The following is a 15,536-nucleotide window of genomic DNA, read 5'->3' as shown; positions in this document are numbered from 1 at the left end:
CTAGACCCCCCATGGAACTTATCTAGATGTGTGGTGAGAACTTTGAATGCCCAAGTGCTTCACAGAAATTTATAAAATATTTTTCCACAAAAAAGATTTTGTAGCCCCCAAGTTTTTATTTTCACAAGGGTAACAAGAGAAATTGGACCCCAGAAGTTGTTGTCCAATTTATCCCGAGTACGCTGATGCCCCATATGTGGGGGTAACCCACTGTTTGGGCGCACGGCAGAGCTCAGAAGGGAGGGAGCACCATTTGACTTTTTGAGCGCAAAATTGGCTGTCGTGTTTGGAGACCCCCTGATGTAACTAAACAGTGGAAACCCCCCAATTCTAGCTCCAACCCTAACCCCAACACACCCCTAACCCTAATCCCAACCTGACCCATAATCCTTAATCACTAACCCTAACGATAATCACAACCCTTACGCCAAAACAACCCTAATGTCAACCCTAACCATAACCCTAATCAAAACCCTAAATCCAACACACCCCTAATCCTAATCTCAAACCTAACCCTAATCCCAATACACCCCTAATCACAACCCTAACCCTTACCCTAATCACAACCCTAACCTTAACCCTAATCCCAAACCTAACCCTAATCCCAAGCGTAACCCTAATGCCAACCTTAACCCTAATACCAACCCTAATCCAAACCCTAATCCCAACGCTAACCCTAACTTTAGCCCCAACCCTAGCCCTAACTTTAGCCCCAACCCTAACCCTAGCCCTAAGGCTACTTTCACACTTGCGTCATTTGGCATCCGTCGCAATCCGTCGTTTTGAATAAGAAACGGATCCTGCAAACGGCGCTGTGGTTTAAGTACCCTTACCGGCCGCCGTTAAAAGGCGTATCGGCGGTCGCTAAGGGGTTAATAGGCCCTGGGGGGTGACAGGTTCCCTTTAAGTTATTAAAGGCTTGGGATAATTGTCTGCAGTCACTCTACAGACTGCCAAATCAAGATGGGGTGCACCTGCCATCATGAGACCCCAAGACCACTGGTGTGATCAGGCGCTCATGCCAAGACCTCTGGTGTGATCAGGCGGTCATGCGACCACGTTTGCTATTTGCACGTGTTGACTAGACAAGTTTGACTTCTCTCAATAGAAGAAAATCGTCACATGACCTCCTGCTCTCATCAGCGATGCTGGGGCCATTATTACTGTACATAGGGGGACTCCTAAATATTAAGTAGGCACTTACGAAGCATTGAAGCCTAACTACTGGGTGGCAGATAGCGCTGTACCGGCTGTCAGTCTGTCCCGGGGCATCAGTTACAGTCGTCGCTCTCTATACACAGAGCGGTGACTGAAAAATGTGGAAGTAATAGTATACACAGATGGGAAAAGTGAATGGCTCCTCCAGAAAGAACGTCCTCTGTAAGTCACCATCTACAACTGTACTGTGATCTCTCTATGTCATGCAGGACTGGTATCTACCACTATATGGTATTACCGTATGGCGGTAATATCAGTGCTGGTTACTGTATAGAGATTTATTTTCAATAACAGTGCAGTCATCTCCTGAGGTTCCCCTATTCCCACCTTAGTTACAATTATGGACCAGGGCCACAGGTGGACACAGACAGAAAAGGGCCCATGTGCTAGAACAATATATGGGCCCTTTGCTGCCCAAGAACTTCTAAAAATACAAAATTGCACCTTATTTAGAGGTAGAAATGGGCCCCCTTAACTCTTGGGCCCATGTGCTGCCGCATAGTTTGCACTAATGATATGTCCGCTTGTTAGGGGCCCACTCACATGTTTCGCCCCCCCTGAGCTGAACCCCTAGCTACGCCTCTGGTTCCTGTGATACCTCATCCCATTCCCAAATGAGTAACATTAACATAGTTGGTGCTAGAAGTGGCGGAAAGATCCCCAGGAATCAAGTGTGACAGCTGTGGACAAACTACATGTCCTGGTTAAAGGTGGCTATAATGATAGAAGAGCGATTGGACAAAACGGAGGATCTGATCAAGCACCTGTTCCAAGTCCAGCAACAGCAGCAAGCCCAGCAACAACAACTAGCACAACAGGAAACAATTTGTTGATGTAGTAGCTCCAGCAACAGCCGCAGCGGCAGCAACATGAGTTGCTTACACGGCAGATGGAGCTCTTCACAGATGCAGTTAGTGACACAGCACCAGCTCGGACTCCAAGGTCAACTGATGATTTTTCCATCGTGAAGGCCGTTAGGGAAGCCTTGCAGAAAATGACCCTGGATGATGACATAGAGGCCTTTTTTAACTGTTTTTGAAAGGATCACCCGAAAAGGAGAAACTCCTGCCAGAGCAATGGACAGAAGTGCTTACGCCATTCTGAACGGGTGAGCCCCATAAGACCTACTATAATTTAGCCTTACAATATGTCAAAGAATCTGCAATACTGGAAACTGAAATTTTGGCTCGCTGGGGGTAACAATGACAGTCAGGGCACAACGGGTCATATCACTGTGACAAACCCCCTTGCTCCAAAATGTTTGATCTACTACACCTGGTCCAAAAATGGTTGCAGCCAGAATCTTCTTCCCCAGCACAAATGGTAGAGCGAGTGGTAATGGACCAGTTCATGTATTCCCTTCCACAGCCAATGCAGACTTGGGTTGCACCGGGAGATCACCGGAATGCCGATGACCTGAAAGGTATCAGGGGGTCGAGGGTAACCCTCTCCATACTGGCGATCTCAACAGGGGACTGATGTTCAAAAGGGGCATCAAGGATCCAAAGGGGTAATACCGAAGCTGGTGATATAATATGCTGGAAATGTCACAGCCCAGGTCACCTATTGACTACTAACCATCAAGCAGATGGACTGTAGCCTGGGACACAGGTGTTCATACTATGCATTCTGGCCTGCAGTGCTGCAGTGTGGATGGTCCAACCAGCAAGGAACCACAAGTTTTTCCCATAAAATGTGGTCTGAAAATGACTTGACTGCTAGACTCAAGGAGTTTGGTGACCCTTGTGAGGGCCACACTTCCTTTTCAACTGTTCCCTGGGAGGAAGGTTGGCATCCGCTACATTCACGAGGATGCTAAAGACTAGTCAGTGGCCAGAGTGGTCATTGAGATAGCCCCAGGTACTGAGTCCCATGAGGTCGGCATTGTCCAGGATATATTGCACCCAATAATCATAGGCCAGGACTTTTGTTTGTTTTTTTTGGACTTGTAGGGGAAGGGGACAGGGCTCGGTCACCCCTAAAGAAGTCTCACCACACCCAGAGTCTTATGGGTCTCCCTTCTCTGTTCCTGTGGTGGATAAGGAGGTAGTATCCCCTGAGGCTGACATTCCTGAGTTAGGGATGAACGGGGAAAATTTTGAGTCCACCCAACATAAGGACCTAATTCCAATGTAACTGTTAGAAATGGCAGAGGGCTGAAGCCAGTCATTGACACCAGGTTTCCCTATTTTATGATGAGTGGGGACCACTGTATTGGGTTACCAAGTTGAGAGAGGAAGTAGTGGAGCAAATGTTGGCCTCAGAACCCTATAGACGGAGGGTGTTGGACATGGCCCATTCACATGTCTTGAGTGGTAATCTGGTGAGGACAAAACCAAAGAATGGGTCATTATGAGGTTATATTGGCCCAGATGTCACCAGCAAGGCTGGGTTTTACTACAAATAAAAAAAATGTGCCATGGGGAAAGAAGAGGTGAAAAACCTAGGATATGTAGTAGGTAGAGGCGAGATCAAGCCCCATATCAATATAGTGGGCACAATCCAGATCGGGCCGAGATTACTTTCAAAGAAGCAAGTTAGGGCCTTGGGGTACTACAGAAGGTTCCTCACAAACTTTGCCATGATGGCCGCACCCCTGACTGACAATTTTAAGAGGACAAAATCAGCTGTGGACAACTGGACTTCGGAGGCGGAGATGGCCTTTCAAGAACTGAAAGTAGCTCTGTATAAGCAATCAGTCCTGGTAGCCTCCGACTTTAAGAAGGAATTTGTACTCCAGGTGTATGCCTCAAAAGTCGGATTAAGAGTGGTCCTTTCTCATTAAATACATGGAGAGGAGCACCCCGTTCTCTACCCGAGTAGGAAACTGTTGGAATTTGAGAAAAATTATTCCATCAGAGAAAAGGAATGCCTAGCCATAAAATGGGCGGTTTATACATTGAAATGCTATCTGTTAGGGTGAAAATTTAAATTAGTATCAGATCATGCCCCACTCAGGTGGATGAGGGAGACAAAGGGGAGAAATGCTCGAGATACCCGCTGGTTTCTAGCCCTGCAGGATTTCGGCTTCCATGTGGAACATAGAGCTGGGAAGCTACATAGTAATGCTCATGCTCTTTCAAGAATCTGGTGTCTAGTGATAGAAGGTGCCAAGCACCACGGATTTTGGTCAGAGGGTGGAGGTATGTAAGGTGGCTGCTGTAAACATAACAGATGGGAAATATGTATCACAGAGGTGGTTGTCCTCTGTGATGTAAACCTGGAGTAATGCTTTAGTACACATAGTACTTGAGGCTTGTTAGGGCATCTGGGCCAGGTTTACGGGCAGCCAGAGAGATGGGTGGGTCTGGCTGCCCGCATACCCCACCCCTGGGCGTGGTTCATGTTGTAATATGGGACCTGCTTTTGTCACACATGATCAGTGTGTGGAAGTAAGAAGGCCTCCTGTGTGATGTTTCCAGATTAAGCTGGTATAGTGGATGCTATCCAGCCGAAATGTCACTAAAGTGCCGTTATTTGAACTGTTTCCTTTGTTTTGCCTGCACTGAAAGGCTGTTTATTTCCTTTGCTTGTGGTACGGTTTATGTGGACTAAAATAAACCAGCCAGACTTGTAAATAGAAACGGTTCCTGTGATACCTCATCCTGCTTCCAAGTGAGTAGAATTACCACAACAGTTAATGTTCAGTTTACCTATTTTCCTCATATCAATTATTTATTCATCTAGCTTTCTGTCATCTTCCCCACATCTATCTATTTAGCTATCATCTTCTTCATGTCCATGTTTCTTGCCCCTGCTTATTACCTAATAGCTACAATTCTCTCCTTGTTCCCAGAGTATCAGCCTACTCACTGTCAGACCGGCATAGGCAGGTAAAGAGCAAGGAATCTACCAAGCATGTGCGTCCACCAATGAACATGGACCTACACTACAGCCATAGGTGAAACGGCAAGGAGCACTTTTTAAAAAATTTATTTTTAAAAAGTGCAATGAATACTACAAAACTGGACTATTTGATTTGCTGTTTATTGAAAACACACTTCTATTCTCATGCTCTATTGAGTTTTGAATAATATTTTTTGTGAGACAAACCCTTTAAAGGACTCTGTCACCTGAATTTGGAGGGAACAATCTTCAGCCATGGAGGCGGGGTTTTTGGGTGTTTGATTCACCCTTTCCTTACCCGCTGGCTGCATGCTGGCTGCAATATTAGATTGAAGTTCATTCTCTATCCTCCATATTACACGCCTGCGCAAGGCAAGATTGCCAGGCATGTACTACGGAGGACAGAGAATGAACTTCAATCCAATATTGCAGCCAGCATGCAGCCAGATCATGAAGGATCATATTATTGACCTGTAGGGACCATGGTATGTACCACTATGCGTGGCTGTCATTTGCACTGATCCTAAAGGTTAGCATCGTAATGTACCATATCACTACCATGGTTTTGCGGACTACACAGTAAATATTACGCCCACCTTTATAACATAAGCTCTTGTTATTTATACTAAGTAGAATATTTGTGCTGGGGTTGTAATAAAGCTAATAATGTAGGTCTGGAGTCTGCCCGCGAGCTGGTGAGCTGAAAATTATGGGGCTATTCTCTTTTAAATTGGCTGTAATTGCAGTGCAGTCTTCTCTGGGTGAATAAGATGATAGAAAGAAAATAACCACATAGGCCACAGGGAGCCTCGTACTACTGAATCAAACATTGTTCTGCTGACCTGGAAGCAATGACAAGAGTTCAATAAAATATTAAAGTGTTTTTTATCATTATAATATCCAGCGCCAAGGAAGCTTTGTGCTCAGCTCTTGCGTGTAGGAAAATCCATCTTACTTAAAGAACAGGTACAGTATGAAAAAAATACACTGGCTTGTTATCGGGGATAACCTACTTAATGTGTGCAAGATGAGCAAATTAGGCTATGTCCACACGTTGCGTTTTTTACTGCGGAACCGCGGCGAATTTGCAGCTGCGGGTCCGCAGCAGTTTCCATTGCGTTTACAGTAACCTGTAAACCCTATGGAAACCGCAAACCGCTGTGCACATGTTGCAGGAAAAACCGCGCAGAAACGCAGCGGTTTATAACCCGCAGCATGTCACTTCTTTGTGCAGAATCGCAGCGATTCTGCACCCATAGAAATGCATTGATCCGCTTACTTCCCGCATGGGGCTGTGCCCACCGTGCGGGAAGTAAGCGGATAATGTGCGGGTGGTACCCAGGGTGGAGGAGAGGAGACTCTCCTCCAGGCCCCGGGAACCATATTTGTGGTTAAAAAAAGAACTAAAATAAAAAATAATGTTATACTCACCTCTCAGTGCTGCACGCGGCCGTCCGGTCTCAGGTTTGCTATGCGACCAGGACCTGCGGTGATGTCGCGGTCACATGACCGTGACGTCATGAAGGTCCTTCTCGCACAGCATCTTTGGAACCGGACTGCCGTCTGCAGCGCCGAGGAGATCGGGACGTCAGAGGGTGAGTATACCATGATTTTTTTATTTTTAACATTACTATTGATGCTGCATATTGCTGCATATGCAGCATCAATAGTAGGGGTAAAATCCCGCAGCGGAACCCGCAGGACAAAACGTGATAAATCTGCAGGGATAACCGCAGCGGGTTTGCCCTGCAGATTTATCAAATCCGCTGCGGGAAAACCCGCAGGGACCCGACGCAATGTGTGAACATGGCCTCAGGATAAATTACACAGCTAATTGAGGGAAAAGAATTATTGCTAAATGAAAAGTGGTGAAGAAGAATCCTGGATACTCTCGTCACCCCAAATTAATCTGCGCTATGAACACCTTCTAGTCACTTGCATCCAGGGTTGGCTTAAGACGTCATCCCTTTACAAATGGATGCGACCCAGTGATTGACTAATTGCTATTTAATCCTTTAATTTGCAGTTATTACCAAAGGATGGATTAGTCCACCAGATCAAGAGATTTAAGGATAAATTGGCTCCAGTGTTCTTATGGTCTAATCGAGCCAATAATCAGTGAGTGAGCATTTGTAGGAAAGCTTGTTGATGACTATTAGCCCATCTAAACAGGCTGCCAATTATTAGTTGAAGATTGTTATCCAACCATAAAAATAGTAGTTAAAAGGCAGCACACTGTCTTGTGTAAGCAGGTGAAGTGCTGCTAAGAACATGATATTCTATACACACAGAACGATAGTATTAGAGATCTGTTCCTTTAGAAAAATTAGTCTCCAGTAAATGATTGCTTGTACACAGCCAGTCGGTGATCATTCTTAGAATGAACTAAGAATTCTTAGATGGTAATAATAAACTAACTCTTTAGATGTTTGTTATTCTGTAGATATTAGTGAAGTCTAGTACTGAACGTTCCACATTCTCCAAAAATGACACTTCAAAACCTATGAAAGAGCTACAATATGACAAGATAAGCAAACCTTGGCTTCAGCTCTCCGTGTGTGTATGAGGACCAAGCAATACTGGACTTCTCCCAATACCTCTTAGGACCAGTCACTTTTGATGAAATTTTTGGGACTTTTTGCAGCTTTCTATCTAAAATATGTAACAATAGGTATAAATCAACTTTTAAGAGTAATAACTATGTTAAGTAAAGTAGAATTTATTGTCTCAGATGTTGTATAGCATGGTATTAAGTTTAGAATAAAATGCAAAAATGCATTACAACTTGGTTATTAACTAAATGGAGCAATAACTGTGGAGATCCCAATTGACTACTTCAGTTTATTAAATATAAAAGAATCTGTACAGTCACCACTACATAAGCAACACCCATGACTATATGAATATACAGTATATCAACCAGAATATATATATATATATATATATACATATATATATGTATATATATATATATATATATATATACTGTATATATATATATATCATAATGGGATTATGAAATATATATCTGATCATACATGTTAAAATGCCAGACTCCTTCTAATAAAATCATAAAGAAATGTTAAAAGTTATCATTATCATCAAATTTTTTACCTAGAAGACCCTTGACGTTGGACCCTTCGGTCCCAATAATGTGCTCATTGAATCCTATAAGAGTTCTATCTTTCATAGCTTCATCACCAACATGCTGTATCTCAGGTCCCAGAGTCTTCGTTTCAACCTCAGGTTTGGATTGACCACTTGCACGAAGCATGAAATAATCCCGAGAAGACTCATCATCACTTGAAGTTTCACTGGTATGATCACATTGATCAAATTTAGTTTGCTGCTCTTTTTCTTGACTTCTTAGTATATCTAGCTGTTTAACATAAAAAAAATACTTGTCCAGTTCACTGCTTTCACTGTCAGAGACCACATCGGAGCTGTCCTCCCAGCACACCGCACTTTCTAATTCGTTTGCATTTTTCTGTGACAGAGAGTGATCAAAATTCCTTTTTTGGTTGTCTATGATAAAAAAGTCATCCACATCCTTATCATCTGATAAATATGGGTTTGGTAATTCAAAATTTCGGATAGGTTGGACCTCTTCACGGTTTAAAGCTAAACCACATTCTGAGCACCAGTTAGAACTAGTGGTATTGGTAAAACTACAGGTAGGGCACTCTTGATATATTTTTCTTGTGTACCCATCAGACAAATCCATGTTGGAGTCAACCTTGTGTACCGCTGGTTGTCTTCTGTTTGTAATCTTACCGGATACGAATATATAAGTGTTGTCATCAGACTTTTCACCTTTTTTCACCAAAAATGTTCTGTCTGTTCTACCACCATCTTTGTCACCTGTGTTTTTTAAACCTTTCTCTTTCAGTTCAAGGTCTTCTAGGGTAGAGGGAAACTTCACTGTCTTAAGACAGGAGTCTGGTGAACTTGAATCATAGCCTCGATTTATGTAATTGTCATTTAAGGCCACATCTGATTTAATATCTCTGAAGATATGTGTATTATACTCCTGATGGTTGGGCTTGGGCCTAGTTCCAAATAGATCATCATTGTCAACAGTACTTTGTTTTATGTTGCCAATAAATTCTTCTTCCGAGTCAGTAAAGCCCTTCATGTTTAGATTATCCCTTTCATCACTGTTCTTCACCAAAAGAGGTTCAAAAAAATTGTCTTCATATTCTCCATGGTCACTTTGAAGTAAACTATAGTTAGGGCCAACCAAAAAAGAATCTAGTTGTGTTTCTTTACTTTTTAACTTGCGTTTAGCCACACATCTGGGGCTTTTTAGAGATGTGCTGACTTTATCACCAAGACAAGGAAGTTTTTTACTGTCATAGTCATCCAACCTCAGATGTTTAGCAGTAATTCTAGTGTTTCCAATGGAATCAAGAGAAGAATCTTCAGTCATGTTTTTTGTCAACACAGCACCGTTGACAGATGCCAACTCTCCTCTGTTGCATTTGTCAAGGAATTTTTTAGCCCATGTCATTACATGGTGAAGTTTTTCTGTTTCTGGTACAGACAAATCATCTAAAAGGTTTTGATCCAAATCAGAGACAAAGCTACTCCTTAAAAGACTCCGGTGAGAAGAGAGCACATCAAATTCATCTAAATCTGGTTTCATTTCACTATGAGGTATTTGTTTGTCATTCTTGACTTGATAAAGTGTAGACATTGGCCCATGGTATGAAAGGGAGCCTTTAACCTCCAGTTCCTTGTGAGATAATTGAAATTTGGGGTCCAAAGATGACACTTTGCCCTCAGCCTTCTCCAGCATTGCTTGTGGACCTTGTTGTATAGGTATATCTTTCTTGTGTTTCATTGTCACTGGTTGCAGGTTAAGATGGACAGAAGGAGCTGGAGGATTTGATATTGTGGGTTGTAAACTATTAGCAGTCGATATGTTTAGTGTGTTACGATATTTAGTATGTTCCTTTCCTTCCATTTCTGTTGTTGGTAAGGTTTGAGTGTGATTAACAGAAATATTTGTAAGTTCTTCTTTTCCTGGATTTGCAGGCACATCTTGATCAAAAGTTGGCACATGAGGCTTTGTTTTTTCTGTAGTTTGTAAAGATGCTTCTCCATTGAGAGACATTGCTTTAAATTCAGCATTCATTTTTTGGGGCACATCGGAGTATGCCATCACATGACTAGAAGATGGTGCTGAGAGGCGTCTACGCGGCGTTTCAGTCCTGAAGGTTTGCCCTGCATCTTGTGATGTTTCGGTCTTCAATAAAAGATTTTGGAAACTTTTCCCGCAAAAATAATTTAGCCTTTTAGCCCGTAGAAAGTTTAGATTACTTGTACGTGGAGTTTCTATTACATTATTCTTAGGCTTTGGGTGTGACTGAGTTGGATTATGAGGTGATAGCTCCATCTGTAAGAAAATAAAGATATGTAAATAACAAACAATTTAAAAAATAATACCCTGTATCGATAAATATCATTTTAAAAACTATTATTTTTGCATCTGTGAATTATACATAGTGGAGATAAAGGAGGTTTAATGTATTGTTTTCTGACTGTAAGCAACTAAAGCCTTCTCTGCAACCACAATTTCAAAAAAGTTGGGACACTGTGTAAAATATAAAGAAAACAAGAATGCAATGATTTGGCAATCGCTCATAGCCATATTTTACTCACAACAGAACATTGAACATTTTCATTTGAAAAAAATTACTAATTTAGGCAGTAACACACCCAAAAAAGTTGGGATAGCACTGTGTCTACCATTGTGTAGCATCCCCTCTTCTTTTTTTACTGTTAGTCTGTACACACCTGGGAAGTGAGGAGACCAATTGAAGTTTTGGAAGAAGAATATTGTCCCATTCTTGACTGATGTGAAATTCTAGCTGTAGCACAGTCCTGGGTCTTCTTTGCTGGATTCTTCATTTCATAATGTGCCAAATATCTTCTATTGGTGAAAGATCTGGACGGCAGGTAGACCAGCTCATCACCCGAACTCTTTTCTTTGTGAATCTATGCTGTTGTGATGGATGCAGTATGTGGTTTAGCATTGTCTTGCTGAAATATGCAATACCTTCCCTGAAATTGACATTGACTGGATGGGAGCATAAGTTGTTCATAGTTCTATGTATAGTTTTAAGGTTGAAGGTAGACTTAAGTCCATCAAGTTCAACCTATAGCCAAACATGTTGATCCAGAGGAAAGCAAAAACCCCATGGGGCAGACAAAAGTAGCTCCATATTAGGGGAGAAATTCCTTCCCGACTCCATACTACAATAAGACTAGCTCACTGGATCAACGCCCCATCACAGAATCTAGTGCCCAGAGCCTGTAATATTATATTTTTCAAAAAAGGTATCCAGGCCCTTCTTGAATTTTAGCAGTGAATTAACCATTATAACATCATGTGGCAGAGCGTTCCATAGTCTGACTGCTCTTACAGTAAAGAATCTGCGTCTGGGTCTGTGATGAAACCTTGTTTCCTCTAGATGTAGAGGATGCCCCCTTGTCCCTTATTGCTTGTGCACATGGATTTCTCCAGAATCTTAGTATTTTGATGATATTCCTTTTTTATTTCAGTCTTGATAAGGCGGCATGGTGTAGTGTGAGGTGCTTAATTCAAACGCGGATATATGAGAAACGACAAATGTAAAATTCATGACAAGTGAGTCAGAGCTGGCCGAAAATGGTGTTTAAACGAGGGCTGTGGAGTCGGTAAGCCAAACGTCAGACTCCGACTCCTCAATTTCCCTGAAACCCGACTGCAACTCCGACTGCCTCACAACTGAGCATGTACAGAAAGTGCAGTACAGATTCAGCTCAACTAAAAGCCGAGATCCTTAGATAAGGAACAGAGCAGACATTTATAGGACATCTCATAACTTTCCCAAATTCTTATGAAAATATTTACAACACATACTGCACTGAATCCAATTTATTATATATTTCAGGAGTCAGAGTCGGTCCATTTTATACCGACTCCGACTCCACAGCCCTCGTGTAAACACCAGAAGTTGCAAAGTTTTTGCGCAGCCTTGCTTTACACAAAAATTTTGCAGCTTTTCAAAGCTTCTTACGAAAAATGGCGTAAAAGTTTTGATGAACTGGGGTCATAGTCTTTGCAATTTTGTGTTCAGGATCATATTTATGAAATTGTTCTACAGTTTTTAGATGCAGTTGCTCACAGATTGATGTACTTCTGACCATATTTGCATTTGAGAAACTCTCAAACATGTTCTTTTTATACAGGCATGTAACTTAGCGGAAAATTGACCGTCCAGCTGGTTTTTATTAGCACCATTTACTCTTCCAGTCTCTGTTAACCATTACCCAATTTTTTTAAAGACGTGATGCCACCAATATATATCAATTTAATTTTTTCAAATGAAATGGAGAAATTTCTAACTTTCAACATCTGATCTGTGTTGTATTCTCTGTTGTGAACAAAACATGGATAACATGGATTCCCAAATCATTGCATTCTTGTTCTCTTTACATTTTACACAGTGTCCCAATTTTTTGGAACTGGGGTTGTACAATAAGAAGTTCTGCAACTTTATAATATATAATGGTGAATATTTATTAATATTGCTTTAAATTTATACACTATAAAACTTGGTGAGACAGGTGTAAAATGTACTAATTCAATCCAGTAACATATCTGTGGCACCCAGGGGTTCATGTACCACAGTGGTATTGCCTTCCTCTCGGGGAGGGTGATGCCATGACTGGAAACGAGGAGAGTCCCTTTGGGAGGTAAGCTGTACATTCAACACATTCTAACTCCAAGCCAGAAGAGGGAGCTCTGAACCAGGTTTTCAGCGAAGCTTCCCTAGATAATATACATTCTGGTATGGAGGAGGAGTTAGTTAGTCTGGTGCAGACAAATAAAAGAGAAGGAGCACAGGAGAACCAAAGAGCTGGAAGGGAGCAGTAACTGGGCTCCTTCTGGGCTAAAGTGCAGAAACCAGGCGCCGGGAGCCCGAGGCTGTGAGGAACTACAAGTCCCACAGGAGAACCGGAGGGCAGGGAACTGAAAGGGACTTGCCCACATTACACCTGAGGTACAGCAACAACCAGAGCCCAGAATCATCATGAATAGAGACCCCAAGGAAATGGCTCGAGTTGCCTACCGTGCAGATACTGTCCCAGGACAGGAGAGAAAGAGTATCTTGTCAGAAAGCCGCAGGCAGCAAGGGACTAATATTCAGTGCATAGTAGAAGGCTTCCAATCTGACTTGACCAAGGGGGTTCAATCTGTTTCCAGGCTGCCTGGACTCCACCGTCACCTGTTGCCAGTATCCTGGACTGAAAATGACTACCAACAGTAAACCAGGTAAAGACATTGCAACCCTGTGTCCTTCGTTTATTCTGGCACCACACCACTCTGGCCAAACACATCGGGAGCCCTGGGGACCCCACTTCACCTGTGGGAAGTGAAACCATCTTTGCTGCCATACCATCACCCCCAGAGGACCCCTTAATGCAGTGTCGGTCGCCCCTGACTGAGTACTAAAGGTGGCGTCACAAACTTTCTTTATTTCCACAATCCCCTTTAAAGACTACCCCTTTTACTTGGGTGCCCAGGGCCATGAACCGGGTCACCGCCGCCGTGACACATCCCCTTTAAGTATCATCCCCAGTATCGAGTACCTCTAGGCCCTGGCGGGTGACTCATATGCAGATACACAGAGTGATACTATATAAGTGCTGATGTGCTATAGGCTATATTTTTAAATATATTTTAGTACACTAATAATAAATCTGTTAAAGAGTTATTCACAAAAGTATCAAAGTATCCCCTATCTACCTAATAGAGCATAACATGCTGATTGTTGGGGGCCCAACCACTGTGAACCTCAGTGATCAGGGCTCTGCATCCCAGTCCTGAATGAAGCAGTGGTGCACATGGTCGTCCTCTGCTCTCTTCATTATGCTCAGCAATATTTGGCAGTCACATAGACAATGAATGGCGCAGAGGACAATCATGCATATCCCAGCTTCATTCAGGATAGATAAGCAGAGCCCTATTATCAGGGTTCCAGAGCCCTAAACTTGGGATCATTGTTGGACCCCACGCAATCACCAAGTTATCCTATAGATAAGGATAACTTGAGTTAACACTTTAAAGCTGGAGTCACACATAACGATATCGTTAACGATATCATTGCAACGTCACGCTTTTGGTGATGTAGCATCGATCCCGCTAACGATCTCGTTATGTGTGACAGCGACCAATGATCAGGCCCCTGCTGGGAGATCGTTGGTCGTTGGGCAATGATCAGGACCATTTTTTGGTCGCTGATCACACGCTGTCATCGCTGGATCGGCGTGTGTGACGCCGATCCAGCGATGTGTTCACTTGTAACCAGGGTAAATATTGGGTTACTAAGCGCAGGGCCACGCTTAGTAACCCGATATTTACCCTGGTTACCATTGTAAAAGTTTTAAAAAAAAACACTACATACTCACATTCTGATGTCTGTCACGTCCCCCGGCGTCCACAGGGTTAAAACTGCTTTCGGCAGGAGCGCTGCTAATGCACGCGCTCCGGCCAAGAGCTTCCCTGCACTGACTGTGTCAGCGTCGGCCGTAAAGCAGAGCACAGCGGTGACGTCATCGCTGTTACTGCCAATGCTGACACAGTCAGTGCAGGGAAGCTCTCGGCAGCAGCGCGTGCATTAGCAGCGCTCTTGCCGAAAGCAGTTTTAACCCTGTGGACGCCGGCGGGGGACATGACAGACATCAGAATGTGAGTATGTAGTGTTTTTTTTTTTTTTACTCTTACAATGGTAACCAGGGTAAATATTGGGTTACTAAGCGCGGCCCTGCACTTAGTAACCCGATGTTTACCCTGGTTACCCGGTGCTGCAGGGGGACTTCGGCATCGTTGGTCGCTGGAGAGAGCGGTCTGTGTGACAGCTCCCCAGCGACCACACAACGACTTACCAACGATCACGGCCAGGTCGTATCGCTGGTCGTGATCGTTGGTAAGTCGTTTAGTGTGACTAAAGCTTAAGTCTAGGGCATTTTATGACTCTTCTGCCCTAAGACCATTTTTCTAGACACTTTGAAAAACTGTCCAGGAACGAGTAATACAGCAGCAAACAAAAGCTTTGCATTTTTTTAATAAAAAAGTGTGATTACTTCTATCTGGTTGTTGTGATGCCATTTTCCTAGTGATTTTAGTGAACCGGAAGCAAATGGTTCTCATCTATAAGGATGAATATTGCGTTTGTGTTTTATCCCTTTATGTGTTAGTTTTCAACATTTGCTGGGCCAAATGTTTTGCATATTTTGTCATGGGTAGTGTTGAGCATTCCGATACCGCAAGTATCGGGTATCGGCCGATATTTGCGGTATCGGAATTCCGATACCGAATTCCGATACTTCCCGCGTATCGGATACCGGAATCGGAAGTTCCCAGAATTCAAATTGAACGCAGCAGCCAATGAGGAATGAATGAAAGTGTGGGCACATCCTGT

General features: G+C 43.0%; 1 protein-coding gene across 1 annotated transcript in view; it reads right to left on the bottom strand.

The window, feature by feature from the left end:
* LOC138674946 (uncharacterized) overlaps nucleotides 1–15,536 on the bottom strand; it is a 250,063-nt gene that overhangs the window by 215,408 nt on the left and 19,119 nt on the right. The window contains exons 2-3 of the mRNA XM_069762797.1: nucleotides 8,179–10,462; nucleotides 7,602–7,716 (exon numbers count right to left, since the gene is read on the bottom strand). Coding sequence (XP_069618898.1) covers nucleotides 7,602–7,716; nucleotides 8,179–10,462 — 2,399 coding nt within the window. The remainder of the gene's footprint in view (nucleotides 1–7,601; nucleotides 7,717–8,178; nucleotides 10,463–15,536) is intronic.

The sequence above is a fragment of the Ranitomeya imitator genome, chromosome 1 (assembly GCF_032444005.1).
Source record: "Ranitomeya imitator isolate aRanImi1 chromosome 1, aRanImi1.pri, whole genome shotgun sequence".
Lineage (NCBI taxonomy): Eukaryota > Metazoa > Chordata > Amphibia > Anura > Dendrobatidae > Ranitomeya > Ranitomeya imitator.
This window is presented reverse-complemented; position numbering and strand designations above follow the sequence as displayed.